Genomic DNA, 27930 nt, shown 5'->3' with positions numbered 1-27930 from the left:
TGTGAGGGTGCAGGAATTTGGGTTGGAGTATGTGAGGGATTCAGGGCAGGAGGTTCCAGTGTATGACAGGCTCAGATCTAGGGTCTGGGGAAAGGGGGCGTGCAGGAGTGGTTGTGGCCAGATGGGGGCTTGACCCCAATTGGGGGCTTCATTTTTAAATAAAATACTATGTCAAACACAAAAAGTTTCTGCTTGTCTTTATTTATAAGAAGGGCAGGGAACCTATCTTGAGTCAGGGGTCACTGACCCACAGAAAGATCAGTTAGGAGCAGGGAACATGGTACTGGGGAAGGGTGCTAGTGGGTGCTGGGGCAGGGAACAGGGGGTGGCTGGGGGCAGGGGAGAGGGAACAGGGTGCCAGGAGGACAGGTTTCTGCAGCAGGGGACAGGTTTCTGCAGCAGAGGACAGAGTGACAACAGGGGACAGGTTTCTGCAGTGGGGGACAGAGTGCCGGGGGGGAACAGGTTTCTTCAGCGGGGGGCAGGGTGCTGGGGGGGCAGGTGGGCAGGAGGGACAGAGTTCTATGGCTGGGGGCAGGGGAGAGAGAACGGGGGGGGGGACAGGAGGAAGGGGACAAGGTTCTGCAGCAGGGAACAAGGTTCAGGTGTAGGGGAGAGGGAACAGGGTTTGGGGGCAGGGTGCCAGTGGGGGCAGGGCAGGGCAGGCTGACACCACTCCCCCCTCTCCACAGAGGAAGGAAGCCCCGTTGCGCGCCTCCGCCAGACCTGACTCTCCCCTCCCACAGGGCAGGGAAGCCCGCACACGTGACCCCTTGGGGCCAACCCCCGCGGAGCAGAGAAGCCTCCATTGCATGCCCCCTCTGGGCCTGACTCCCTCCTCCCGCAGAGAAGGGAAGTCCCAGCGTGCGCCTCTGGGACTTACCCGGTAAGTTCCCAGAATGCCAGGGAGCTGGGGCAAGGAAGCAGCTGGCGCATTTCCGGAACCCCCGGAAGTGACACACAGCTGTAGGACTTCTGTCCACCCTGCGGGAAGCTGCCTCCATTGTTACTCGAGGTAGGTAGTGGGGCTTCTTGGGGGTGGGAGGAAATGGGGGGCCCAGAACACCTCATGATCAACTGGTCAAGGTCGCGGGATCAACTAGTCGATCACAATCGACTGGTTGGTGACCACGGTTCTAAATCCTTACACTGAGAGGCTCTGCTCACTGGATCACGCTGTCTCCACCAGAGATAATTAAAGAAGTTATTGGCCCAGAGGGAAGGGAAAGGAGGCCTGAGGAAGATCAGAGCTCTCCCTAAAATCCTGGAGCCAATGATGGGTATAAATTGGACTCATGTTTTGACCAAGACACTTCACTGCACATCATCATTCACCAGTGGTCACCAACCAGTAGACTGGGGTCTATTGATAGATCTTGGAGCCTCTGACAGGTGATCCTGACTGGTTTGGCCAAGAAACTATCAAGCACTGGCACTTCAGCTGTCCCCCCGCTCCCCATGCTGTTCCTGTCCTCTGCCTTAGAACTGCCCCCAAGAGCCTCCTGCTTGCTGTGCAGAGGAAGGGAAGCAGAAGGGGTGTGTGTGCGCTGAGGTCAGGATGTCATCCTCCCTCTACTCCTGGACCCCATCTCCACAGTGTGAGCAGGGTAAGGCCTTGGAGAAGGGGTAGGGGTGAGGCAGGGCCTCAAAAAAGGGGTGGGGAAAGAAATGGGAAAAGGTATTTGGGTTTGAGGTAGATCCTGGATTGACTTAAATTGAAAAAGTGATCTTGTGCTTAAAAAGGTCAGAGAATGCTGTCATACACAATCAAAAGTGACAAATAGTTTCCTACTAGCCATAAAAATAGTAATGAAGGCTGTGAGCAAGTATGCTGGTGGGATATGGTGGGGATGGACAAGCTCATGTCTCTCTTGAGGGACCCTGCTCAGCAAAATAAAGAACTTGATGCCAGGTAACTGGTCCACTCCTTAGGGTGTTCTGCTTTCAGCACTGAATGTACATCCTCGGCTCCATCTCTGCCAATGGCTGCGGTGAGCATCTGTATGTGGCAGGAGTTCACTGCAGCCGAGCTGTACTGCAGGGATTCCTGAGTGCATTTTGAAGAGTGCTCTCTGGTCTGGGCACCCCCACCACCTCTTCCTTCCAAAAGTGTGTTTGAGCTGGGGCTATTCCCTCCCATGTCACCATACACCTCATCTGAATGTGGAAACATTGGCCACTGAGCATTTTTTTTTAAAGTCAGGTGTTTTAATTCCCTTCCTTCTTTTGGGGCTTCCATTGCTTCCTCCTGCTGGGATGGGAGGGTTATCCTCACCATAACAGACGACTGACCCAGTAGGCTTTCCCTCCTTGTTTGTAACACAAAGCACTGAAAGCAGCACTCAGTCAAAGCAAACATCTCACCTGTGGCCACAGAATTCAGAGCTTTCACCTCAAGCTGCCCAGGGCAAAGCTGAGCTGGTTTCATAGTGACTGAAGGGCAATGCCTGTCTGACAACCAGCATGAACGGAGCTGTTTGTTTCATTCCTGTGGACAGCTCTGGCATATCACAAACCCACCATTATGTTAATCAGTACGTCTACACAGCAGCGCTGTTTCGGAATAACTGAGGTTATTCTGAAATAACATAATGCACGTCTACACCACAAGCCTTTATTTTGATATAACGTCGAGAGAGAGGACTTCTTACACCGACTCATGGTAACCCTCATTTCACGAGGAGTAAGGGAAGTCGAAGGAAGAATATTTTTCCTTCGACTTCCTGCTGTGTAGACAGTGCCAAAAGCCAAATTAAGCTATTTTGAATTAAGCTACGCAATTGATCTCGCTGAAGTTGCGTAGCTTAATTAGTCATTAGCCCTGCTGTGTAGCTGTATCCAGGAGGTCCTGGAGTGTCACCCACCTCCTATTCAGGGTTAAGGTTCCTGGGAGCCGTACACAGAGAGGAATTCAGTCTCCAGGGTTGTCAGTCGGACTTCACCAGCTCTTAGTTCACAGCTAATGGCTCTGTGCCAACAGTGAGACAAGCCTGACTAGGAAGATGAAAGCAGGGGCTGCCAAGGGTGGGTGTAGTGCCTAGGGGAAAGGGGAAGAGGAGGTGGAGAAAGCTGTACATCTCTGAGAGTGAAGAGCCACAAGGCAGTTACAACTGGTCCCTGCCCCTGAGATCTGTGGGCTGGAGGCAGGTTCCACACTCCTAGCTTGTGAAGGTTCTGGCCAGGAGGCATCTTTCCTCCACATAGTGAGCTCACTCCCAGGCTGTTGTAGTGGCGCTTTGCATTACGTTGCAGGCTGACCTAACTGTAATAAAACTGTGAACTTGTCTGAGTCTGCCTGCAGTAACTTACACTGCCTTCTTCCTGGGCCTTGGTGGGGCTGGGCTTGGATTTGAAGTCCGGAACCTATTTGGTTGCTGGACATTTGGCCAGGAAGTCATAGTACATTGAAGTAGAGCCCAGGGACAGAATATGGAATTTTAGCCACGTGTCAGGAAACACAGGCGATTGGGGGAGACAGGGACAAGACACTGATGCAACACCCCTGGAATTCAGGGACTGGCAACCTTTTACAAACTTGGCTGACAGGTATGGATAGAGATTGTCTTTAAGGAGAGACAGGGGTGCTACACCCAAAGGAGCAACACGCAGAGTTGCCAGGTGTCCGGTTTTCTACCGGACAGTCCAGTTTTTGGACCCTCTGTCCAGTAAAAAAATCCAGCAAATACCAGATATGTGCAGTGTCTGGTATTTTCTGGCTGGGCGCTGGACAGAAGCCTGGCGGGGGCAGGGGGAGTGGCTGGGAGGCAGGGTGTGATCGACACTGGGACCCCTGTTGCATCTGAGGAGGAGGAGGAGGAGGAAGAAGAGGGACAGCCCGGCCCGTGCTCCTGCCTAGTGGTCAAGCACCTGGTGGAGCCACAGCCTGACTGACTTGCGCTTTGCTGGGACCGTGCGTGGGACGGGAGCGCCCTGGGATCTGCACATGCCCAGGTCAGTCCCGCTCCCTGCCGGCTGATTCGCTTCCCCTCTGGCCAGCCGGTTGGTTCTCCCCTACTTCTCCTTGTGCTCTTCTGCAGTCAGCCCCGCTGCATTCAACCCCTGCCCCTCCACCAGCTCTGCCTCCCCCTGGGCAGTTCCTGCTCCAGATCTTCCCCGGCCAGCCCTGCTGCATCCCCCAGTTTGCCCCTCCTGCTTCCTGAGCTCCCCTGGCCAGCCCTGCTCCTGGCGGCTGCCCTCCCCCGCATATCTCCTGGCCAGCCCTGCTCTGCCGCCCCTCCCCCCCCACTGACCAGCCCTGCTTCCCATCAGCCCTTCATCTCCCTCAGACAGCCCTGTGTCCGCCCCCCCCCCAGTCAGCTCTGCTTCCCGGCCACCCCCTTTCCTCTTGGTCCCCCACTTTCCTCCTGGCCAACCCCACTCCCCTCCCAGCCAGTCCCTCCCCCGCTCCTGCCCCTGATGAAGTGTGTCCGGTATTTTTTTTTATGACTACCTGGTAACCCTAGGCAGCGGAGACTCTGTGGGAAAAACAGACCATCTATTAGACCCCTAGGAAAGAAGTCGCAGGTTACAGAAACCCTGCTGTGACTCCACCAGAATTAACCCCACAGCGCAGGACAGCAGAGCAAGCCAACTGGAGGAACAAACCCAGGATATCCAGGTCCTGTGGGAAAGCGCTGGAGCTCTGGGAGACTGCGTGTCTATCTAAGCACGCTATGCATAGAGCTTCCTTTTAGTTAAGCATGAGGAACTGGTTATTGTTGTCATCTTGCTGCCAATGTTCCCCCTCATTTTTTTCCATTCATATGCATAATACATTTTGGTATGCACACCAAGACATGTGCAGATTCAGGGCTGGCCTTATCATGAGGTGAATTGAGGTGGCCATCTCAGGTGCCATACTGTGGGAAGGGAGGGGGGCACCACTAAGACCCAGAATGTAGAAAAATGTCTGCTGCTGGAGCATAGGTATTCTCTCTGCTCTAGAGTAGAACAGGAAGAAGGCAGAATTGAGACCTTTCAAAGTTTTGGCCCAAGAGAGGGAGCATGGGGGCATAATTTAAGCTCCCCGTCTCAGGTGCCAAAATGTTGCGGGCCGGCCCTGTGCAGATTGCACCAACAGTAGAAATACATGAAGCTGATTGTGGGCGTTCTACTAATCAACTGGGCAGCATTTAAATTTCTCCTGGGCAGCCACCCAAGCACTCAGCTTACAGGAAACACTGCTTCCTACCTGCATATAGTGTTCCTCATCTGATCTTTACTTAGCTTTTGGTGTGTTAACTCAGTGTTAGAAATAATATTAATACAGCTGCCTAGTGACAGATTATTCATGAATAACTAGAAGGGGTTGGCTACTCTTCCATTAAATATGGATGGATGAGTGGGTCAGCACTCCACCACAAGTCATTTGCAGGGGTTCAGTAGCGGCGTGTAATTAAACCACCCTCTAAGGAAATGCAAATAAGTCATCACAGTTGATTTTGGCTAGAAGGAAGCAGCTGCGACAATCCACCGCTAATTATCTACCAGGAGATCTCAAGAAGTCAGGAGCATTTCTTGGGTAAACAAAGATGAAGAAGGGTATTGTGTAGGGACAGTGTCAGTACCTGTGGCTTCTGACTGACTTAATCACATCACAGCATCTGAAATGTCCTCATTCTGCATAAGACATTCTCATTCTGCATTCTGGATGGGGGAGAAGGGAGGAGAGGAGGGGCTTGGAAAATAGCCTAGCACATGCCTCTGTAACACTAATGGGTGAGGTTGCTAGTGCCTTTATGGTTCCAAGTACAAACCTGTAAGAAATTGTGTGTGTGTGCAAGAAACTCAGAACAAAAAGACACACATGGGTTGGAGCAGATGTTTGCAGATGGTGAAATTATTGTAACAGAATCCCTTTTACTTTGCAAACAATTCTCATCTAAGGTCTGACAAACTTACCACACCAAATACATGTCTTGTAGGAGAATTATCCATTGGGGGTAACATGTAAAATACCTACAAAAAACCTTACAACGTAGAGAGATGTATGTATAGATAATATTTAAGCAATAATTTAACTATACTGAAAGTATGCTTTACGGTCCCGTAAAAGTGACACCATAGGATTCAAGCAGGAGGGAGTTGCCACCCATCCCTGGTTAGCCAGTGATGTAATGCAAGGCTCAATCGTCTAGCATTGCTGTAACCCAACACTATCAATGGAAAACCATGAAAGACAATTCAACCATGAGAAACCACTTGGAGGCAAAAAAGAAACATTACAATGAAAGAGTGATTCTCTGTCTATGAATAAGACTATTTTAGGACAACTGGAGTCAGGGAGAGGTGCACTGTATCCATTCACTGAGGAAACAAGGCATGGAGTGGGTATGGGTTTTGTGGAAGTTTGGATGCTGGTTCTGCGAAGCCACTGCAATAGGTTTCCTCTGCAAAATTCAGTCTATGTTATTAGAGAAGAAAGGTAATTATTAATAAGCGTAGAACCTTGTTCACGTTCCGATTTCTGTTTTGTAGTGTAATCACGTTCCGATTTCTGTTTTGTAGTGTAATCATTTATCTCTATTTTTATTTGAATCTCTATTCTTTCTTGCACTTAAATAAACCTCTTGATTTACTGCTGTGCACCTTATGGGGGCAGAGGTTTAAGATAAAACTGGCAAACTGGGGCACCTGCTCCTTTAGGGAAGAGGAACTGGAATTTCTGTAGATACTAATATGCAGAGCTAGACTTCACAGGGAATGCTTCAAGGGGACTCAGTGACCAGAGGGCACCTATTGTTAGGCTGCAAGGCATAGAGAGGGCTGGCACGTTACAAAGAAGAATGCCTGAAAGGCTGGAAGTGGGGGGAGATGATATCCAGCTACCACCAGCAAGACTCCCTCTCATTGCAGGCAGGAGGTCACAAGATGACTTCCAGTCCTGGGTACTCAAACCCCCACAAATATTAGCAAAGTAAAGGTACTAATGCTAAGCACCCAAAATGTTATTATGTGCCTTACAGAAACAAATGAAGATAAGAGCCAAATTCTGGCCCCTGCTGTAGCTCTTTTATGTCACTTTTGTGTTATGAAGAGATCTTAATGGTCCCTCTAAGATGACTCCCCAGCACTGGACCGGTGTAGGGACGGCATGCACACTACTAGCTTACCTCCTTTGCAGTCCTGACCTAGAAGCAGGCAATGGGGTGGACCAGGAGCACAGGAAGGGAAGTGGCCAGAGGACTTTTGTTCTCTAACTATTCTGAGCTGTGGAGCAACCCACTGATCATTGGGCAGGGCTGAAGTAAATTAGAGCAGCCACTGGGGCTGCTCTAACTTACTCCAAAGGCTGTCCCTCCAAGAGGCTTTCATTCAGAAGCATCTAGCAGACATGGTCATTATGTGAAGTACAGTAACTGTTTTTTTTGATAAGGCATTGCCATATTTTTATATGTAAAATATTAGTTTCCAGATTTTTATTTATCTGAATCAGCAAAGGGAATGAATGATTTACTCAGAACACATTAAGCCCATTGTACGAAAACATATTTAATTTTCTGACTTCGACCCATCCCATATTTGTTATATTTCTCAAAACAATTTTTCTAGGGAGGAGACATTTGTGTCTAAAAACAGATAAGAGATACTGTGCTGTGTATGCTCCAGTGTTGTGCTACCATGGTGACTGCTTTTGGGAGGGGGGGGGGGGGAAGTATAATGAATGAATAAGTTTCCTCTATGCAATGGTCATTGTTTCCTCTCTTCTGCCACAATGAGTCACAACATCCCATCTGACATGGCTAAGAAACCTATACTATAGCTGAGTAATGTTAGAGCACATATTGCTGAAATAAATACAGCTCGTCACCACAACTGTAAGAAGTGTGGAATAATAATAAAAAAGCCACCTCTCCTGGAAGAAAAGAAAAGAAAAGAAAAAAAAAAAAAAAAAAAAAAAGAGCCCACCGCAAACCTTCATGGGGAGATATTTAGGGAGAACCTAAAATATTATACATTGTAATGGACAGATAGAGTATTTGCGTATCATTGCCTGTACTGGATAAAAGAAAGAGTAGTTAACAATAGGCCGATTCTGAACAATTTGTTCATTCTGAACAAAGAAGAGAGATTCTCCTTCACCTTAAGAAGTGGGATCCAGTGTTTTTGGAGTTCTTTAACCCTGAAATAACTGACATTCTGGATGGTCATGATGTTTAGAATCATCATAATTATGTAGCCATAGGCGGCCACAGGTTTGTGTCAATGCAACAAGGGTTTCTGGTTTTCAGGGCTCTTCACAGAAATTATACCTTTCTTTTTTTAAAGCAGGAAGCTGCTCTGATTGCCATATATAACACTTTCTTTTCTGAAATGAATCAGAATCCAGTTTCCTCACTAGTGGAAAAACTGTAACCATAAATTGAAAACAGCAGCAGTAGGATCTGAAACTAATCACGAAGGGCCTCTTGCCTCCACATTGCTCTAATAAAAAGAAATCTTCTCTGCTTTCTGTTTTTATTTGCTTGTCAATACCAACTGAAAAAACACAATAATGAAAGCACAACTGCAAATATTGAGAATGTCTATCTCTTTGTATTTAGTATTAAGCTCTGGGTCTCAGAGCTTTCCTTCAGTTAGTTGCATTTTATCGGTTTAAAGTGAAAACAAAGAAAGCTCTCTCTATAAATAGTGTATCTGAGTAGTGGGTGGGAATGGTGTTTCTGCACTTCTGACTTCATGCTCGCTGTACTTGCTAAGTCAGGCCACACAGACCTCACCTTTTCTACAGACACACACCAAGGGGAAGGAGCCACACTGGTCAGGGCAGAGTGCCTGCACCTAAAAAGTAAGGATTGCATGCCATAGCCTCATCATCTACTCCAGAGGTCCCCACACTGTGGGGCATGCTCCCCTGTAAGGGATGCAGAGGAGTTTCAAAGGGGCCTGGCAGGACCCAGGCCAGCCCTCATCAGGGTTGGGGAGGGAGCACCACCCAGTCCTGCTCTGCTCCCTGCTATGCTTTGGTCCTGCCCCCAGCCTGAACCTCCAACTGACCTTCACCCCACGCTCAGCCTTGGCCACTGCCTGCAGCTTTGTCCCAGTCTTCACCCACTTAACCCTGTCCACACCTGTCCACCCCCCGGGAGCTTTGATTCTGCTCCTGGCCTAGGTCTGTGACCTATGTTAAGGGGGAGGAGGGGTGACCCAGCAGCACCAACTGCTGGATGGGGGTGGGGATAGGGGAGGGGCAGGCAACACAAAGGTGCTGGAGTAGACTTCTGAGATTTCCCTGTAGGATTTAGAGCCCCTCTCTAGACTTGCGCCTTACTCCATGGCTCGTCTGGAACCTTTTACTCCAGGAGCTGCAGTTGAATAAGTTTCATGGTAGGAATGAGCCAGTCATAGATATGCCACTTAGGAGGGCTGGACATACATTAGTTTCAGCTTAACTCATATGGTGCATGTGGTCATGGCTTTGTGTTCTTGCCTGCACTTTCTAAATCTCTCAGGGGCCTGCCTGTGGGCAGGCCCAGCTGCCATTTTGAGGTTTTACTTTTGTTCTTTCTTGTTTAGTTGTTCTCCTTCAAACTTAAAATTAGTAATTCAAACTGGGAAAAAAAAAAAAAGAGATGGCCGATCCATCTGTAGAGAACTCCAACAAGAAAGCAAAGGAGAGAGAGGCCAAGATCTTTAGAAAGAGATTCTGCCCAGCCACAGCTGGTCTAACTTCAGCCATGCTTGGGCATGACTCATTTAAATCACGCTGTATTGGCTCTGAAGCCTGAAGGACATGCTAGCCATGGCAGACTGTGCAGTGTGCTCTGGGGGTGAGACCACAACATGGTCTTTAGTACTAGGACTGATTGAAGAAGAGGAAGCAGGGATGATGGAATACGAGAAAAGTGGAACTGAATTGTTAAGGGCCTGGAAGGTGAAGACAAGAAGCTTGAACTTGATGCAGTGCAACAGAAAGCAGGAGGCGGGATTCTGATGTGTGTCTCGGAATGCTGTGATCACCACAACAGACAAGATAGACAGTAGCCATGACTGGAGTTGCAATGCTGGATGAAAGGGTTGAGTGTTTGGACAGAAAAAAAGAAAGAAAAAAAAAAAGGATGGATTTTAGACATATTGTGACAAGTATCAGAGGGGTAGCCGTGTTAGTCTAAATCTGCATAAACAATGAGAAATCCTGTGGCACCTTATAGACTTAAACAGATTTATTGGAGCATAATCTTTCGTGGGCTTCTGATGGAGTGGGTCTTTGCCCATGAATGCTTATGCTCCAATAAATCTAAATCTGTTAGACATATTGTGGAGGAAGAAGTGTCACGATAAGACGAAGCTAGTCCACTAGGCCTTCAAACCACTGAGCCCCAATTTGATGGTGTTTTAAAATTAAAATGGGCCAGTACAGCAAAAGGTGCATTATGAGGTGGTTCCCCAGAGATTGCTCAGAAACGCTCCATTACCCAATAAAACTGCAAATAATATTTCTTTCCTCATTGAATTTTTTTTGCAGCTGCAGGACTAATGAATCCACTCTGCACAGTTGTCTGCGTATTAAGAAAAAACAAAAACACATCCCTGCACATTGTGGAGAGGATGAGTGAACAAACCGCATGCAACAGCTGTTAGTCACATCACTTTATGTACTATGAAAGGTGCTCAGACACTACAGTGAGGCAAGCAACATAGAACGGATATAGAAGAAAACTGGAATATTGGCATTGAGTACACTAGACAAAGAAAACACAATGAAGAAGCTTTCAATGAAAGCCAGATAAAACATGATAATCAATTATACAAAGAGTGATGGCAGAAGGCAAGGCGGTGGAAACCCGAGAAAGAGTGTTAAACAGGAATTTAAATGTCTACCATGAAACACTAACAGTGTGGAACTTGCACATCCCGTTAAGGTGCTACAACTGAAAACCCAACCAAGTGATCTCCATCTTACCCAAAGCTCCTTGGCAGATATCTGTTCGGGTGGCACCTCCAACAATAAACTGGGGATTAGAACACAGCTCCTGGAATGAAAAACCATAAAGTACTTACTAAATAGACAGAGCACTTAAGATGTTGAAGAGACAAAGTCTGATGATCCTTACAGACAACCTTAGTACCTGTATGATTGTGGTCATGGTGCATTATGATGGCCCAAATCCAGTACAAACATATCAAAACCAGAACATAGAAAAGATACCACCAGTGTCAAGAATGGAGCAGGGAGTACTAACACAGTCCAACAATGGGAAGGGCAAATCATGGCCAAGGAAAACCAGAACAGACACAATTTCAGACCTATACATGCCAGTTTTAGAATCCTCATCTCTGAAGGATAGTTAATTGCAGGGAACTCCTTTCTATCTTGGTAGGACAAACAGCTGAGAGGACTCTGCTGGGATCTGAATGGGTGCTAAGCAGTTGTGTAGTAAGCACATGCTGCTGAAGTTGCCAGGGATGATGACTGAATGGCATGTTATATAGCGCAGTCTCCAGGTCTTGGTCAACTCATCCCTGTGCCAAGATAAGCAGCTTTCTGTGGTGACATAGTGCTTGTCTGCAGAGATGGTATAGGCTCTAAGGCAAAGCATAAGCAACCAAGAAAATTGACAGCCAGCTTAGGGCAGTAGAGTGTCACTGGAGGTGAGGAGGGGAAGCTCTAGCCCCTCCCCTGGGTTTTGTACTGGATGCAGCCACTCCCCCCCCCCCCGCCCCACAGGTCCCTGGGCAAGGTGGAGGGGCTGGCTCTGCCTTCCCAGACGGAAAAGGACCTTGTGCAGAAGGGGTATGGCTAAAGATGCCAGATGGTTTAATCAAAAAATACCAAACACTCCCCCCCCCCCCAAAAAAAACCAGGGAAAAAATTCTGTTGAGGAAAAAAAGGGGGGGGGGGGACACCCCAACAGTGATTAGGCAAAAAAAAAAATTAAAAAACCCAGTACGGCCCCTTTAAGAAAGGTCTTTGAGGCTTTTGGCCGGTGGCCATTTTATTTCCCTGCTTAGAGCCAGAAGACAGCTTCCCTGCAGAACCAGGTAAGCAGGAGAAGAGAGGGCCCAAAGAGGGTCTGGATGGGGGCTGGGCCCAGTTGCTGAGTGTGTGTAGGGTTGCCAGGTGTCCAGTGTTTTCACCTTCTGGCAGGGAAAAAAAATTAGAAAATACCGGACATTTTAGGTGTCTGGTATTTTCTGAATTTTTTTTACCGAATAGGAGGCAAAAATACCAGACTATCCAGGTCAATACCGGACATCTGGCAACCCTAGGCATGGCTGGGGAAGTGCCCTCAGTGCCACCCAGAGTGTGCTGTGCCATGCTCCTTCTCCCCAGCCAGCCCTTAGTACTGCCTAGAGTGCACCGCATGGTAGTAATTTAAAGGACCCAGGGCTCTAGCCACCACTGTTGCTGCAGTAGCAGTGGCTGGGAGCCCTGGGCCCGTTTGAATTGCCAGGCCCCGGGGCAACTGCTCCTTTTCCTCTCCCCCTCCATCAGTGGGCCTGAGTGGAGGTCTACTCACCCTTGTTCCAGATGGAACTTTTACCTGTAACAACTGTTTGAGTGTAATATGGACACTTGAAGCAGCACAGCCTTTGGGGTAAAGAGTTGGTTTATAAACAGAGGTAGTGTGATTAGGGTAACAAAAGGCCTGCCACTGAAGTACTTTAAGGATCCTTAGGATGATCCTGAAAGCAATTGCAGACAGTCCAGTTAAAAGATAAGAAACAAAAGTAGAAATAAATAGTGAAAATAGAATGAGTTAAATAGTGGTGTGACCTGGGCTCTGTACTGGGAGCAGTGCTGTTCAATATATTCATAAATGAAAATGAGCTAGAAAAAGGGATATGCAGAAAGGTGGCAAAATTTGCAGGTGATAAAAAATTACTCAAGATAGTTAAGTCCAAAGCTGACAGAAAAGAGCTGCAAAGGGATCTCACAAAACTGGGTGACCAGGCAACACAGTAATGAATGAAATTCCACATGGATAAATGCAAAGTAATGCACATGGCAAAATGTAATCCTGATTATCCATACAAAATGATGGGTGGAGGTGAGGAGAGGGGGTGTCTAAATTAACTGAACCCAACATTAAAGAGATATTGGAGTCATTGTGGTTCTCTGAAAAATATCTGCTCAATCAAAAAAAGCTATCAGAATGTTGGAATTAATTACCTGATATTACCTCTCTATAAATCCATGGTATGTCTACATTTGAATACTGTGTGCAGATCTGGTCACCTCATCTCAAAAAGGAAATATTGGATTTGGAAAAGGTACAGAGACAAGTAAATTATTAGGGGCATAGAACACCTTCTGTATGACTAAAGATTAAAAAACCTGGAACTTGTCAGCTTGGAAAAGAGGTGACGAGAGGAGAGGGGGAGAATACGATAGGTGGTCTATAAAAATCAAGAGTTACATGGAAAAATTGAATGAGGCTTTACTCCTTCATATAACACAAGCTTCAGAGTCATCCAAGGAAATTAATAGGCAGCAGATTTAAAAATCAAGCAAAAGAAATTATTTCTTCACAGTCAACCTGTGGAACTCTTTGCCAGGGGATGTTGTGAAGCCCAAAACTATACCAAGGTTCCAATAAGAATTACCGTAAAATCGCGAGTATAATGCACACCTATCTTTTAAACGTCAGAATTCTAGAATAAACTGAACTCTTATCTATAATGTGCACCCCCATTATACTCGCGATTTTACGGTATATATAGGAAGGAAGGGGCTTGCGCCTGCCATGGGGCCCCCTGCCTAGCTCCCCATGCCGAGACCAGGCAGGGAGCGAACCAGGGCTATGCAGCCTAGCAGCGCCACCGGCTCCTTGCTTCACCTGCTGTGGGGTCCCCCTGCCCAGCTGAGCTCATGCCGTGCTGCGCTCACACCTGCCATGGGGTCCCCCTGCCCAGCTGAGCTCATGCCGCGCTGCGCTCACACCTGCCGCGGGGTCCCCCTGCCCAGCTGAGCTCGCATCGCGCTGAGCTTGTGTCTGCTGCGGGGGTCCCCTGGCACAGCCTGAAGGACCACCGGGAAGGCAGTGAGCCAGGGCACTGCAGCTGGCTCCTTGCCTTGTCTGGGATCCTGGCAGGGCTGTGGCCCCCACGCCACACTGCAGCAGGAAAGTTTCTGTGTGGAGGGGAGCGAGAGTTAAAACTTTTAAAAAAATAGCTCTTATGTATAATGCGCACCCTGGCTTTGACCCTAAAAAGCGGGAAAAAAGTGTGCATCATACTTGAGATTTTACGGTAGATACATTCTTGGAGGACAGGTCCACCAATTGGTAGAACAAGTAGGGATCCAACACCACACTCTGCACGTTCCTAGCCTTTGTTTGCCAGTAGAGGAGAATGGACAACTGGGAATGATTCACTTGATGATTACCTATTGTCCATTCCCTCTAAAACACTTAGCACTGGCCACCTTCTAAAGACAGGACACTGGGCTAGATGGAACTTTGGTCTGACTCAGTATGGCCATTCTTATAAAGAACCCAGCTGTACATACATCTGCTGTAAACCACTAGAAACCACTCCCTTCCCAGAGCAGATATAGAACCCAGGAATCCTGACAGGAGCTCGAGCTCTCTCTCGGCACAGTTAGTAACAAAGTAAATACACATTAAAATATTAAACCGAACCAATATCCCTTAAGTGACTTCCACAAGATATCAGAAAATGTTATTATTAGAGCTGACTGGGTCTAATATTTAATTTTCTCTTTTATAATAGGAATTTGTATATGTACCTGGTGTTGCTTGGGTCCTTAGGGTAGTAGGTTTGGTTTTCTTTTTTTAAATTAAAAAGAAAATGTACATGCTTTATTTATTTAAATGATTGTTCAGAACAGGGGGCTGGGAGGCATGTGGGTGCTCAGGCAGGGGGCTGGGAGGTGTGGGGGGCAGGCATGCAGGGGTTCAGGGACTGAGGGCAGGGAGTGGGAGTGCTGGGTTAAAGGAAGAGCCTTGGAGGTGTGGGGGGTGGAGGGCTCAGGGCAGGAGGTGCTGGAATGAAAGCAGGGGGCTGGCAGGTGTTAGGGGCTCAGGGCAGATGGTGATGGAGTGAGGGCAGAGTGAGGGTTCAGTATGGGGAGGCTCAGAGCAGGAAGTGGGGGTGCAGAAGTCAGGGTAGGGGCTTGGGGAATCTGAAGTTGGGTCAGGGGGTGCACTCTCTGGATGGTGGCTCCTCCTGGGGGGCCAAAACTGGAGGGCCAGCTTTAGCCTCCAGATTGTGCAAGGGGCATGAGCCTAGTGCTCCGGTGGCTGGCACTGGCCTCCAGCTGCCTCCTCCATCCTGCAGTTGGTCCAAGGAGGGTGAGGCTTTGGGGGCGGCCCCAATCTCCAGCTTCTCCCCCCCCCCCACCTGCAACTGGTCAGGGAAGGCAGGGTTCTGGAGGCCAGCCTGGCATCCAGTGCCCCTCCAACTTGCAACATTTCTGGGGATGGGCCGCGTTCTCAGGTTTGGTCCCTGACGGGCGCAGAGACAGCAGGGCCGGTGTGCATAGATGCCCCTCCCTTGGTAGCACTGTTTGGGGGCAGGGGGCATTTATGTGCTCTGGTGGCCAGTCATATGGCCCAGGTGGCCACTCCGCTGCCTCCCCATTCACTCTGCATTATAGCTCTCTCCTGTGCTTGCTGCCCACAGTGCTCACTTTAAATAAAGGTCTCCTATAATCAGCCCCCTCCCTTTCCATGTCATGGAAAACAGTCCCATTCCAGGCACGTCACATTTCCCTGGGGCAAACAAACCCAGAACTTCCTTTAAGCTATGACAAAAGGAAGCCACATATCAAATTTGGTGGTCCTAGGTCTTACTGTTTAGGAAGAGTTCTTGAATGAACAGGGGTCGGTCGGTCTCTCCCTATATCTATATCTATATCTATATACACACACACAGAGAGAGAGAGAGAGAGAGAGAGAGAGAGCGATAAAAAGATACAGTGCTCCTGTCAGCAAATTGCAAGCTATCTGCCAAAAATTAAATGTTTTGAAGTGCCTTAGTATCCCCTGAAATCGCAGTTAAAGTTGCCACCTCCTCCAAATCTGAAGTGGCACCACTGTCCAGAGTGGTTCCTGAGTAAACAGAGGCCTTTGTGGCCAGCCCCTTCATAGGAAAGCATATTGATTGGGCTTTAGTTGTTTGGCTCTTAGCCCTGAAGGATTTTTCCATTTGTTCTTGGAGCAGTTTCAATGCTCTTTTGGGGCCATTTTCAGCCAAATTCCTCCATAATGTAGCTCCTACTACACCAAGGATGAATGTGGCCCTTTGCAAAAGGTGCAAAATTCTGAGTATTTTGACCAACTTTATTCCTCTGTACCCCTGCAAAAGGTAGGCAATAAACAAAGTGATAAGGGATGCTGCACAGCTGGTAGGAAAATATAACCTCCCTGTATCAATCAGGGTAGAAAGAAGGGGATCTAGAAAGTCTAGGGGGAAGGGTGCAAATAGGGAAACTGAAGCAAGAAAGACTCTCTCAGTGACTGGTAAAACGAAGAACGGAGCAAGCAACATTAGTTGGCTGAAAAGAAGGAAAAAGAATAGATGGTAATGGAGATACAGTCCTTGCAATACCTCTCAAACTTGACAAGTATATTTCACCAGAGACCTGTGTAGCTGTAGAGGGGAGTGGATCTGAGGGTGGGGACAGTGTAGGAGCTGGGACATGAATTCATACCTGTTTACACCTGTTCAATATGAACAAACCATGCTGAATTAGTTATGTATTTTGGGAATGCAAACAAATGAGTTAACTCACAGCAGAGAACAGCCTCCTGGCACTATTACATATTAAAAAAAAGCTGTCTTCAACTGACCACATTGTGGGAGGGCAATAGAATGTGAATGAGGATTATTGAGTCTTGCCCTTCATCGAGTTTTGCACGGAAAACCAGTCATTGCCTGGGTGGCTTCAAATACTGACTCCTGTCTTTAAAGTAAACACAGTTACTGTGTTGAACTCAAGATGAGCCAAGAGCAAGGTATCTGGAATAAACATTAAATAGCTGCAGGAGGAAGATCAGGACCCAAGTTTTTATCAACATAGCTCCCCTGACTTCTATGGGGACACTCCTGCCCTACAGCAATATAAATAAGAGGTCCTTGAAGTGAATCTGTGAAATTCAGAGACTTAACCTTCATGTTTATTAATAAGCATCAGCACTGCAAGCCCAGACATTTCCATAGTTTCCATAAACTTTTTAGCTACTTTTCTAGCCCAAAGTTTAAATAAATCCAAACAGAACTAGCACTTTTTAAACTTTCTCATTACACATCGCTGAGCCATTAGTGCATCTGCACTCTTAGGTCCTGGCCGAGGGACTGCCCCATGCATCTCAGAGGTGCCTCCCTTGGTCCTTTAGCAGGCTGCTCCTATTGAGTAGGAGTCAGTAAGGTGCATTCTTCAGGGGGGGGGGGGAGGTTTTCAGGCAACAGACAAGCTTTCGCTGCTCTGTGTGCTGAGCTTGGGAAAAGTACGTTCTTCCTCCTTGACTTCGCAGCCTGGGGCTCTGTAATTCATGCAACTTCCCCCTCTCCGGTTAAGAGCAGCATTTTTGCTATAACCTAGTCCGGTGTCATTTCATCTCTTGCAGCCGGCTCAAGACAAAAGTAGAGCCTTCTGCTACCGATCCCCAGCCCCGTTGGGGTGGTCCCAGCCCAGAGGCTAGGTTTGGCTCGTTAGTAAAGAGAAAGCAAAATGCAGGACAATGTAGCACTTTAAAGACTAACAAGATGGTTTATTAGATGATGAGCTTTCGTGGGCCAGACCCACTTCCTCAGATCAAATAGTGGAAGAAAGTAGTCACAACCATATATACCAAAGGATACAATTTAAAAAAAATGAACAAATATGAAAAGGACAAATCACATTGCAGAACAGAAGGGGGATGCGGGGGGGGGGGGGGGGGAAGGGGGAGGAAGGAAGGTAAGTGTCTGTGAATTGCTGATATTAAAGGTAGGGAGAGTGGGATGTTTGTGAGTTAATGGTATTACAGGTGATAATTGGGTCTGGCCCACGAAAGCTCATCATCTAATAAACCATCTTGTTAGTCTTTAAAGTGCTACATTGTCCTGCATTTTGCTTCAACTACCCCAGACTAACACGGCTACATTTCTATCACTAGTAAAGAGAAGGCCCTAATGCAAAACGCAAAGCAGGTGTCCCTCCCCCACAAGCCACACACACCTGGCTCCTAAGATTCAGGTGTCAGGGGTTACGATGAGGAGGCTGGGCTCCTCTGCAGCTGTCGTTGTGCACGGAAAAGTCCAGCTGTTATTTATAGGCATCTCCCTGCCACCAACATTCCCCCTTGGTATGGGGGAGGGGGGACAGGAGCCCCCCCATCACCGCAGCCTTCCCACCAGCCAAACACGCACAGCTCTGCTCTGCCCTTCACACCAATCCCCTGCTTCTCTGTCCCTCCTCCCTCACCCCCGGCCGGTCGCGCCCCTACCGTTGGTCTCTTCCACGTGATGCCCTGAGTTTTGTACGAGGTGGGCCCCAGCTCCTGGTAGCCCAGGGAAGAGGGGACGGCGGGGAAGGCGGGGTCCTGGAAGAGCGCGCCAGCCTGCAGGCACTCGTCCCGCAGCGCCTCGAAGTCCTGGCTGAGGTATTTAAACGCCTTCGCGTTGGAGCCCAAGCCCCGGGCTGTTTCCCGCTCCTTCGCCAACTTCGCTGCCATCCCTGACATGGTCGCCTCTGCCACGGCGAGCGCGCTGCCCCTGCTCGGCGGGGACGTGGGGAACCTGAAGTAAACAGCAGCCAGACCGGCTGGTGAATCATCCGTGGGGGAACTGCTGCAAAAATTGGGTGTGGCTCGTGCTTAAAGCTGCAGCCTCCTCCTAGTGTCCGTAGGGCAGAGATGCACAGGGCGAGCTGCAGCACCACCCGCACCCCCACATCTTGCCTGTTTTCTAAGGTGGGATCCTCCTGGCTGGGATGTGCCTGGCCACTACCTAGTCCCCCCTCAAGCAAGTGTCCTTTACACTTGTCCGTTGTAGTGAACAGCCTCCTCACGCTATCAGAAGTCGGCAAAACCTGGTCTCTGGCATAGAAACCGAATCTGGGACCTTTTGGATGCAAAGCACAGACCTCTGCCATTTCAGCTGAAGGAGTGACCTCTTAGCAGGCAGAAATCAACTCTTAAGTGTTGCGTGGGTCTGCCATTTGAGGGGGCATGTTGACACACCTCACCACTGCTACACACTCCCACTGTAGGGGGAACTCATTCTGGGCAGCTGAAGTCTGCAGGGCTATATCTAGACTGGCATGATTTTCCGCAAATGTTTTTAACGGAAGAGTTTTTCCGTTAAAAGCATTTGCGGAAAAGAGCGTCTCGATTGGCACGGACGCTTTTCCGCAAAAACACTTTTTGCGGAAAAGCATCCGTGCCAATCTAGACGCGGTTTTGTGCAAGAAAGCCCTGATCGCCATTTTCGCGATTGGGGCTTTTTTGTGCAAAACAATACCGTGTTGTCTACACTGGCCCTCTTGCACAAAAGCATTTACGCAAGAGGGCTTTTGCCCGAACGGGAGCAGCATAGTATTTCCACAAGAACACTGACAATCTTACATGAGATCATCAGTGTTCTTGCGGAAATTCAAGTGGACAGTGTAGACAGCTGGCAAGTTTTTCCGTAAAAGCAGCTGCTTTTGCGGAAAAACTTGCCAATCTAAACGCAGCCCAGGAGTCAAAATCCTATCTGGGCTATCACTTTGTCTTGGTGTCTGGCCTGGGTTATCAACAGGAATAAAACTCACACCCTGGCCTCTATCACTTAAACTAAAGGGGACACATGTACCACCTGTCCTGACTATAAAGCTTGTATTTATTTCATTTCCTCTTTAGCTCCTCCATTCCAAAAGTGGCTGTGCTGTGTTTGAAAGTGATGGAAACTGTGCTGCTTATGTTTTGTCACATGCTTTGGGAGCCTCTGGAATTTAAGGGGATTATTGTCACCTTTCCTGTTAACACGTTACATTTTGAGGGGTTCCTTAAATCTTGAAACATTTGCTATTGATGCTGTACAAAATACCCAGGAAAAGGAGCAAACTTAACATTAGGGTTATGTCTATACTGCAGGCTTCTTGCAGAAGAACTGTTTTGTGCAAAAGTTCTTGCACAAGAGTGCGTCCACAATGGTCAAAGCGCATCACAATAGCAAAGCACTTTTGCACAAGAGAGCGACCACATTGGTGGGACGCTCTTGGGCAAAGACCTCCCTCCCGGAACCACTTCAGACAGGGCAAAAGGGCACCGGGACCTTCTGGGGGCGGAGGCTGGAGCTCCTCTGAGACACGTGCTTAAAGCAATCTCCCTGGACAGCTGTTTCTCTGCTGCTGCATGCTTTGGGACTCCTGGTAGGGATTGAAAGCTGTAGCAGTTCCTGTTGTGGTTGCCCTCTTCCTCTTTGGACACCACAGCTTGTGCGCTAGTGCTTTTGGGGACTTTTGCCTTCTCCTTGCTGTGCCATGGAGCCAGGGATGGCCCTGTGCCTGCTCTGGCCCCACACTGTCATTTTGGAGTGCCTGCAGCTGCTTCTCTATGCTGCCTCACTACTCCTGCACAAGCTCAATGCCGAGCTCACTCTGGACTCCCTCTCCCTGGATGTGGCGGCTTCACTGTGGCATCCCTTCCCCACTGTGGAGAGGCGATACTGGAGACTCGACACCAGTTCCGACTGGTGGGACCGGCTGGTCCTGGAGCAATGTGATGACTAGCAGTGACTCCACAACTTCAGGATGCGGAAGTAGATGTTCCTGGAATTGTGTGGCTGGCTCACCTCTGCGCTCCTCATAGGCAACACCCTGCTGCGGCCCACCATCCCTATGAACAAGAGGGTCGCCATCGTCATGTGGAAGCTCGTCACCCCAGACAGCTACCACTCAGCGGCACACCAGTTCGGCGTGGGCAGGTCCACAGTGGGTGCCGTCTTGATGCAGGTAAGGCCCTCGGGGGGGCTGCAGTCCCTGCCCAGGGGAAGGGAAGACTCCAGGCTGTGGGAGCCTGGGAGGGTATGGGGGAAGCCCTGTCACCCCCAGGGGCTTGTGCCGTTCCTCCCTCACATAGGCCTGTCTGGTGTGTGTGGATGAGGCTCCGGGGCAAGGGGGCCCTAGCGTGTTTGGTGGGGAGAGGGCATCACAGGAGGGCAGGCACCCCCCCAAGGGCTTATACACCCACCCTGCCCCATTCTGTGTGTTCCCTGTGTGCCCTTCTGCAGGGTGTCTGAGCCATCAATGACATCCTCCTCAAGAGGGTCATCCGCCTGCGGGACGTGGACGCAACCATGACTGGCTTCACTGCCCTGGGGTTCTCAAACTGCGGGGAAGCCATGAATGGGCTTCCCATCCGGGCACTGGAGCATTGAGCAGCCCACTTCATCAATCGGAAGGGGTACTTTTCAATGGTGCTCCAGGCCCTTGTGGACCATCGTGCCCACTTCATGGACATCTATGTGGCGTGGTTGGGCAGGGTACATGATGCCTGCATCCTCCGAAACTCTAGCCTATTTTGCAGGATGGAAGCGGGCACTTTCTTCCCCCAGCAGGAATTGACGGTTGGGGACGTCCACATGCCACTGTGCATTGTGGGGGACACGGCCTACCCTCTCATGCTGTGGCTGATGCAGCCATACACTGGACACATGGACCCTTGCCAGGAAACATTCAACCAATACCTGAACCGGGCCCGCAACCAAGTGGAGTGCACCTTCAGACTGCTGGGTGGGCAGTGGGAGGGGGCTCCCAATTGGGAGGGGGAGGAGGATGGGACTCTCAACTGGGAGGGGAGTTCTTGCTGGGAGGGGCAGCTCTTGCCAGTGCCTCTGCGGGTACAAAGGCTTCGGCGTCCTTCAGGCCGGGTTGGGGCAGGCATCACAGGGAAGTAGGCAGGATGGGTGCCAGGCCATGCCAGAGTGCACAGCATGGCTGATGTGCGACATGAGGGTGGAGATGGTGTCACACATGAGATCGCAGTGTTGGAGGAACTGGCCCAACGCCTGCTGCCACCAGAGGCGTAGCAAAGGGAGGGCATGGGGGGAATTGCCCCTGGGCGCCACGCTAGGGGGGCACTGGGCAGGGCAGGGAAGGGGGAAAAATAGGGGGAAGGGCCGGGAGAGGAAGGGGCTTGTGCGGAAGGGGAGGTGGATGGGGTGGGAGAGGAAGGGGCTTGTGCGGAGGGGGAGGGAGAGGAAGGGGCTTGTGCGCAGGGGGAAGGGGGGGAGGGGGAAAGAGGAAGGGGTGGGAGAGGAAGAGGCTTGTGTGGAGGGGGAGGAGCTGGGAGAGGAAGAGGCTTGTGTGGAGGGGGAGGAGCTGGGAGAGGAAGGCACCAAGGGACAGCCTGGAGGAGAGACAAATGCCAGGGGGCCAAGTGGAGACAAATAGGAAAAGGGCAGGAGGGGAGGTGTCAGTGGGTGTCAGTGGGGGACAGGGTGATGCTGGGAGAGGAGAGGGTAAGGGCATTGGGGGCTGGAGGGGGAGGTGCTGGGAGAAGGCTTAAAAGAAGGGGTGGGCATGTGAAAGGTGGGGATGGAGCAAGGCATCTGTGAGGGCACAGAGGGGCATGAGGGGAATGGGGGCAGAGAGTGGTGAGGGGGTGGGCATCAGGGAAAAAGAGGGCAAAGGAGGCAGGGGCAATGAGGAAAGGGGGAGGCACCAGGAGGATGCAGGGCTAAGGGAAGGTGCAGGTGCCAGGGGATTCTGGGGGTGAAGCAGAAGGGCAGACACTTGCAGGGGAGGGACCAGCACCAGAGCAGAGAAGCAGGGCAGGTGTGTAGAGGGAGGTGTGAGAAGAAGGGATGAGGACGGGTAGCTCACATGATCAGAGTGGGGCTACTGGAGGAGTGGGCACAGGGGGGAGTGAAGGGCTGGTGGAGGGGGGCAGGTCACAGGAGGGCAGAGGGCAGTGAGAAGAGCAGGAGTCAGGACAGCAGAGGAGGGTGAGGAGCTGAGGGGCAGCAGGCACCAGGGGAGCTGATGGAGCAAGGGGAGGAGACATGGCAGCAGAGAGAAAAAGTAAAGGTTTATAAAATATTTATTAATAACTTGGGTTCCACAATGGCACATCCAAACAAGCCCCATGAACTCAGTACTGGTGCACAACACAAAATTCATTCTGCTCATGGGAAGATGCAGTACAAGTTCCCCTGAGCTGTGCACCAGGTTCAAGGCTGTGTCACATGGCGGCAGGGAGGAAGGGGTGCAAATTTTTCCCTTGCCCCCGGGTGCATAACACCCTCGCTACGCCTCTGGCTGCCACCACTCCATGTCAGCCCGCAGCTTGCTGCTAACCGTGTCCCCCATCCGCTCCACAGCCTGGATGTGACACTGGAGGAGCAGGTCGCACTGCCTGGCTTGCCGGACTGGTGCCTGGGTCGTTGGTGCCACCACCGCAGGGCTGGAGGATCCCTCGCTCCCCGCTGGTTCCGCTGCAGAGAACGCAGAAAACAGAGAGGCAGTCAGTCATCCCTGCCCACAGTGTCCCTGAGCCCCAGGCCCCCTTCCATGAGCCTCATGTTACACCACACCACAAGCCCATCGGTTCCCTGTGTGTGTGTTCACACAGATTAGCTCAAAATCCTGGGGGAGTGAAGTGATCCTCCATGGATTGTAACCCTTGGGAGACATCACTGTGAATTGAGACCTTTGTCTGTGTCCTAGCCACTTGGCATGCTGTATCCGTCTGCCTGCACTGTGTACACCCCCCCCCCCCCCCCAAGGTAAAGCACATGGCTTCTACTCTTGTCACTGTCTGTGAGCATACACTGTTGATACTGAGGTGGCAAAGTTTGCAGATGATACTAAACTGCTCATGGTAGTTAAGACCAAAGCAGACTGTGAAGAACTTCAAAGATCTCACCAAACTAAATAACTGGTCAACAAAGTGGCAAATGAAATGTAATGTGGATAAATGTAAAGTAATGCACATTGGGAAAAAATAACCCCATATACATATAATATGATGGGGGCTAATTTAGCTACAACTAATCAGGAAAGAGATCTTGGAGTCATCGTGGCTAGTTCTCTGAAGACATCCATGCAGTGTGCAGCGGCAGTCAAAAAAGCAAACAATGTTAGGAATCATTAAAAAAGGGACAGAAAATAAGATGGAGAATATCTTATTGCCCTTATATAAATCCATGGTATGCCCACATCTGGAATACTGTGTATAGATGTGGTCTCTTCATCTCAAAAAAGACATACTGGCATTAGGAAAGGTTCAGAGAAGGGCAACTAAAATGATTAGGGGTTTGAAATGGGTCCCATATGAGGAGATATTAAAGAGACTGGGACTTTTCACCTTGGAAAAGAGGAGACTAAGGGGGGATAAGATAGAGGTATTTACATCATGAAAGGTGTGGAGAAAGTGAATAAGGAAAAGTTATTTACTTGTTCCCATAATATAAGAACTAGGGGCCACCAAATGAAATTAATAGGCAGCAGGTTTAAAACAAATAAAAGGAAGTTCTTCACACAGCACATAGTCAATCTGTGGAATCCCTTGCCTAAGGAGGCTGTGAAGGCTAGGACTATAACAGGGTTTAAAAGAGAACTAGATAAATTCATGGAGGTTAAGTTCATAAATGGCTATTAGTCAGTATGGGTAAGGAATGGTGCCCTCAGCCTCTGTTTGTCAGAGGGTGGAGATGGATGGCAGAAGAGAGATCGCTTGATCGTTACCTGTTCGATTCACTCCCTCTGAACAGCTGGTATTAGCCACTATCTGCAGACAGGGTACTGGGCTGGATGGACCTTTGGTCTGACCCAGTATGGCCATTCTTGTGTTCTGTAGTCATGTTTGCATACACATCCTCACATTGCATGGGAGCAAGTGTGGCAGACAATGTCTGGGTTCTCAGACTACTGTCATTGATTTCCTCAGAGATACAGCCAGGGCTACTGAGGAGTGTACTGCCCCTGCCGCAAGACTCAGTGGCCCAGACACCTGGGCTGCTCGCTTCCCTGCTTCCCCTTCCCCCCAGCCCTCGTACAGGTATCCCAGGGAAGTGTGTGGCCACAGTGCGGGGTTTCCCTTCGGGGGGGGCAGCAGAGGGGCAGGGAGCAGCCTGGGGCTCCGTGGGGGCCGTGCTCACAGGGTTGGTTTGCTGCGCTTTTCAGAGGAGGTGAGCAGCTGCTGTGTCACACAGGCAGGCATGGCCATCAGCATGGGATGTTGAACCCAGCTGTCCTAAAGCTTAGTACAGTGTCTTCACCCCAGTCCAGCCTTCCACACAATTAGGCTAAGTCTACACTCACGGCTTCTTGTGCGAGAAATATGCAAATGAGGCTACGTGTGGAATATCGCTGAGCCTCATTTGCATACCTAATGAGCCACCATTTTTGCAGAAGAGGCTCTTGTGCCAGAAGGAGCTGTCTACACTGCCCCTTCTTGCACAATACCATTATTCCTGAAAATAATTGGCATAGCAGCATTGCACAAGAGGGTTTTTCTTGCGCAAGAAGGGGCAGTGTAGACAGCTCCTGGCACAAGAGCCTCTTCTGTAAAAACAGCAGCTCATTAGGTATGCAAATGAGGCTCAGCGATAGTCCACACTTAGCCTCATTTGCATATTTCTCACATAAGAAAGCGCAAGTGTAGACATAGCCTCTGCTTCTTATATAGTGTGGTTATAACTGACTCTCCAAACAGTGGTTGCTAGTGCTGCAACCTGACATGGGATGTTAGCTGAAGGAGGTAGTTATTACAACCTAATCTCAGTAACGTCTCTAAGGGAGACGTTTGGAAGAGGTCTTCACTAAATAGTCAGGCTTCGGCTTTCTGTCTTGGGCCCCAGTGAGTCTTATCTCTCTGCTTTATTTTGGTGGATCCCCTGAAACTTGCTTGAAGGCCCCAGAGAGCCCTGGCCTTGCTGAGACCACTGCTTTATGGAACAGCATAAAAGCAGCACAAAGATCATGCTCTTTCTGAACAGTGGGCATTGTAGCTATTGTCCTGTTCTAAACAGATGAACTGGCAATACACCAAACTCAGCTCCCTGCCCAATATTTCAGCACTGTGTATTGGGAGTAGGTGCCCCCACCTTTGTGCATGTGTGATGGGGTGTTACTTTCAGGCTTCTGCACAGGTTTATGGTACATGCAACCTCAGCTGCAACAGAGACTGCAAATGGTGTGTGCAATCAGCACAAAAGTTGCCCCAAAGAACTAGGAAGGGGTGTTGTGATGGGGTACTCAGCCCTCCCCAACCCTGAAAGGGTTACAATGGCTCACAAGAGGCTATTTGGCAGGATGGGCTGCCCCAGGTGAGGGGTAGGCTAGCTACAGCCTCAACTGAACCTAACTCAGCTGCCTCCTATCAAGCCAGAGAGAGCTGAATAAGAAGAGGCTGCTGCAGGGGGAGAGAAAGCAATTACCTGAGAAATGCATAGGAAGAAACCCAGAGATCACAAGATCAGCTACAAAGGTCCAAGCTGTCTCACCCTTCCTATTTTCCCTGGGCATTTTCCTCTTCCCTCTCTCAGCAATGAGTAAGTACTGCTGATTCCCCCCCCCCCCCATAGCCTCTTTGGGTTGCCTTCTCTCTGGTTTTATAGGAGCCCAGCCTCTTCCTGCACAGCTGGGTCATGTTCAGTTAAGGCTGTATAGCCAACTCACATCTCACCCAGTGTAGCTCATCCTGTCAAACAGCCTCTTGTGGGGCACAGTAACATCTTAGGAGTGTTGTGAGCTGAACATCCCATCCCAGTACCAGGTCTTGTCTCAGACAGAAGAGTGATAAAAGACACCAAGCCACACATGTCTCTAAGCAGATCCACCTTACTGGGGTTGCTTTGTTTACTCCTGTAGCCTGAACCACAGGCATAATCCTGGGCTGGGCAGATGAGACCTAAGATCTTATTTAGATCAAGAGCTGCTTTGATGTGTTCACATTCAGGGTACTAAAATAAACTAAAACTATGATTTTTTTTTCTCCAAATGCTTGTTTGTCTTTCAGAAACAGGCAAAATGAACTCTCGATTGCTTCATCCAGCCTTACTACATTTAGAAAGCTCCCAGTGCCAGTTCTCTGGGCTGCTGTCACTCACTCCTACACTGCCAAACCTGAACCCATACACACTCCAGCTCGCATGTCGGAGTCAGCACTACAATCAAAACCTTTTGTTGGGGTGAGAGGAAGTTTTGCATGGCTAAGAGTACAGCATTGTCCTGCATTGTCTGCAGTCACAAAACAGCTAGCCTGTAGCAAGAGAGTAAAATGTTCAAAGTAACACAAGCCTTTTAGAATGAATTGGATTCTGTATTTGAATTATTCAAGCCATTTGGAGAAGTGGCAGAGATAATGAACTTTAACTGCATTGAAATCCTGTATTAGTCTCTGCTCTCAAGTCAGCATTAATCTGGTGTGTGTCAGTCATTTGTATGCTTGCAAAGTCCATCCGCTTCTTTGCAGCGGAGCTAATAATAACCAGCCCTGCAGCTGGAGAAGTGGAGTCCTGAGGGTTGTGCCCATGGGCTACCCAGGATGGGACCTGTGTTGACAAGAAGAAGGGAAGGGTGGGGGGACTGAATTCCAGAGTTGTTTTCCTTACGAATGAGCTTGCCCGGATTCACTTTTTCCATACGATTGCACCACTGCTGGCTATTTCAGTTGCTAGCTTTCTCCAAACAGAGAGGGGACTTGTTGCTTGGCGAGGGAAACAGGCAGGCTGTTGTCAATCTGTAATCAGGGCATGAGAAGCCAGTGCTGCAGGGCATTTTTATTTGTAGAATGAGAGAGAAAGTGATGGAGTGAGCCTGTAGGGAATCTGGACTCCTAGTTTCCCCCAGGGCTGGTGCTGAGTAGGCAACCCCCTTGGAAAGCTTCCTTAGGATGGTGGTTTGGCTCCTGACTGCTGCTGGTGCAACAGGGTTGCTGGAGCCTTCCTGATACTGTTTAGAGTGGCCAGCTTTCTCATTTGTGAAAATTGGACCCTGAGTGCCAGAACCTCTCCCGCCTCTCTAAGGGTGCCAATTTCCCTGACTGGACACCA

General features: G+C 49.5%; 1 protein-coding gene and 1 long non-coding RNA gene across 2 annotated transcripts in view; one reads left to right on the top strand and one right to left on the bottom strand.

Annotated features, from left to right (window-relative positions):
• The window catches only part of LOC102458713 (calpain-2 catalytic subunit), a 57210-nt gene extending 38449 nt beyond the window's left edge, over positions 1 to 18761 (bottom strand). Inside the window, exons 1-2 of the mRNA XM_075925266.2 lie at positions 18396 to 18761; positions 10904 to 10973 (exon numbers count right to left, since the gene is read on the bottom strand). Of these exons, the coding sequence (XP_075781381.1) occupies positions 10904 to 10973; positions 18396 to 18632 (307 nt within the window). The 5' untranslated portion in view covers positions 18633 to 18761. The remainder of the gene's footprint in view (positions 1 to 10903; positions 10974 to 18395) is intronic.
• Positions 18762 to 25491: 6730 nt separating this feature from the next.
• On the top strand, positions 25492 to 27218 carry LOC142828029 (uncharacterized). The gene is made up of 2 exons (XR_012902946.2): positions 25492 to 26427; positions 26895 to 27218. It is a non-coding gene; the product is annotated as an uncharacterized LOC142828029 (long non-coding RNA).
• Positions 27219 to 27930: the final 712 nt, after the last annotated feature.

Source organism: Pelodiscus sinensis, chromosome 3 (assembly GCF_052426305.1).
Source record: "Pelodiscus sinensis isolate ZL-2025 chromosome 3, ASM5242630v1, whole genome shotgun sequence".
In the NCBI taxonomy this organism is placed as follows: domain Eukaryota; kingdom Metazoa; phylum Chordata; order Testudines; family Trionychidae; genus Pelodiscus; species Pelodiscus sinensis.
This window is presented reverse-complemented; position numbering and strand designations above follow the sequence as displayed.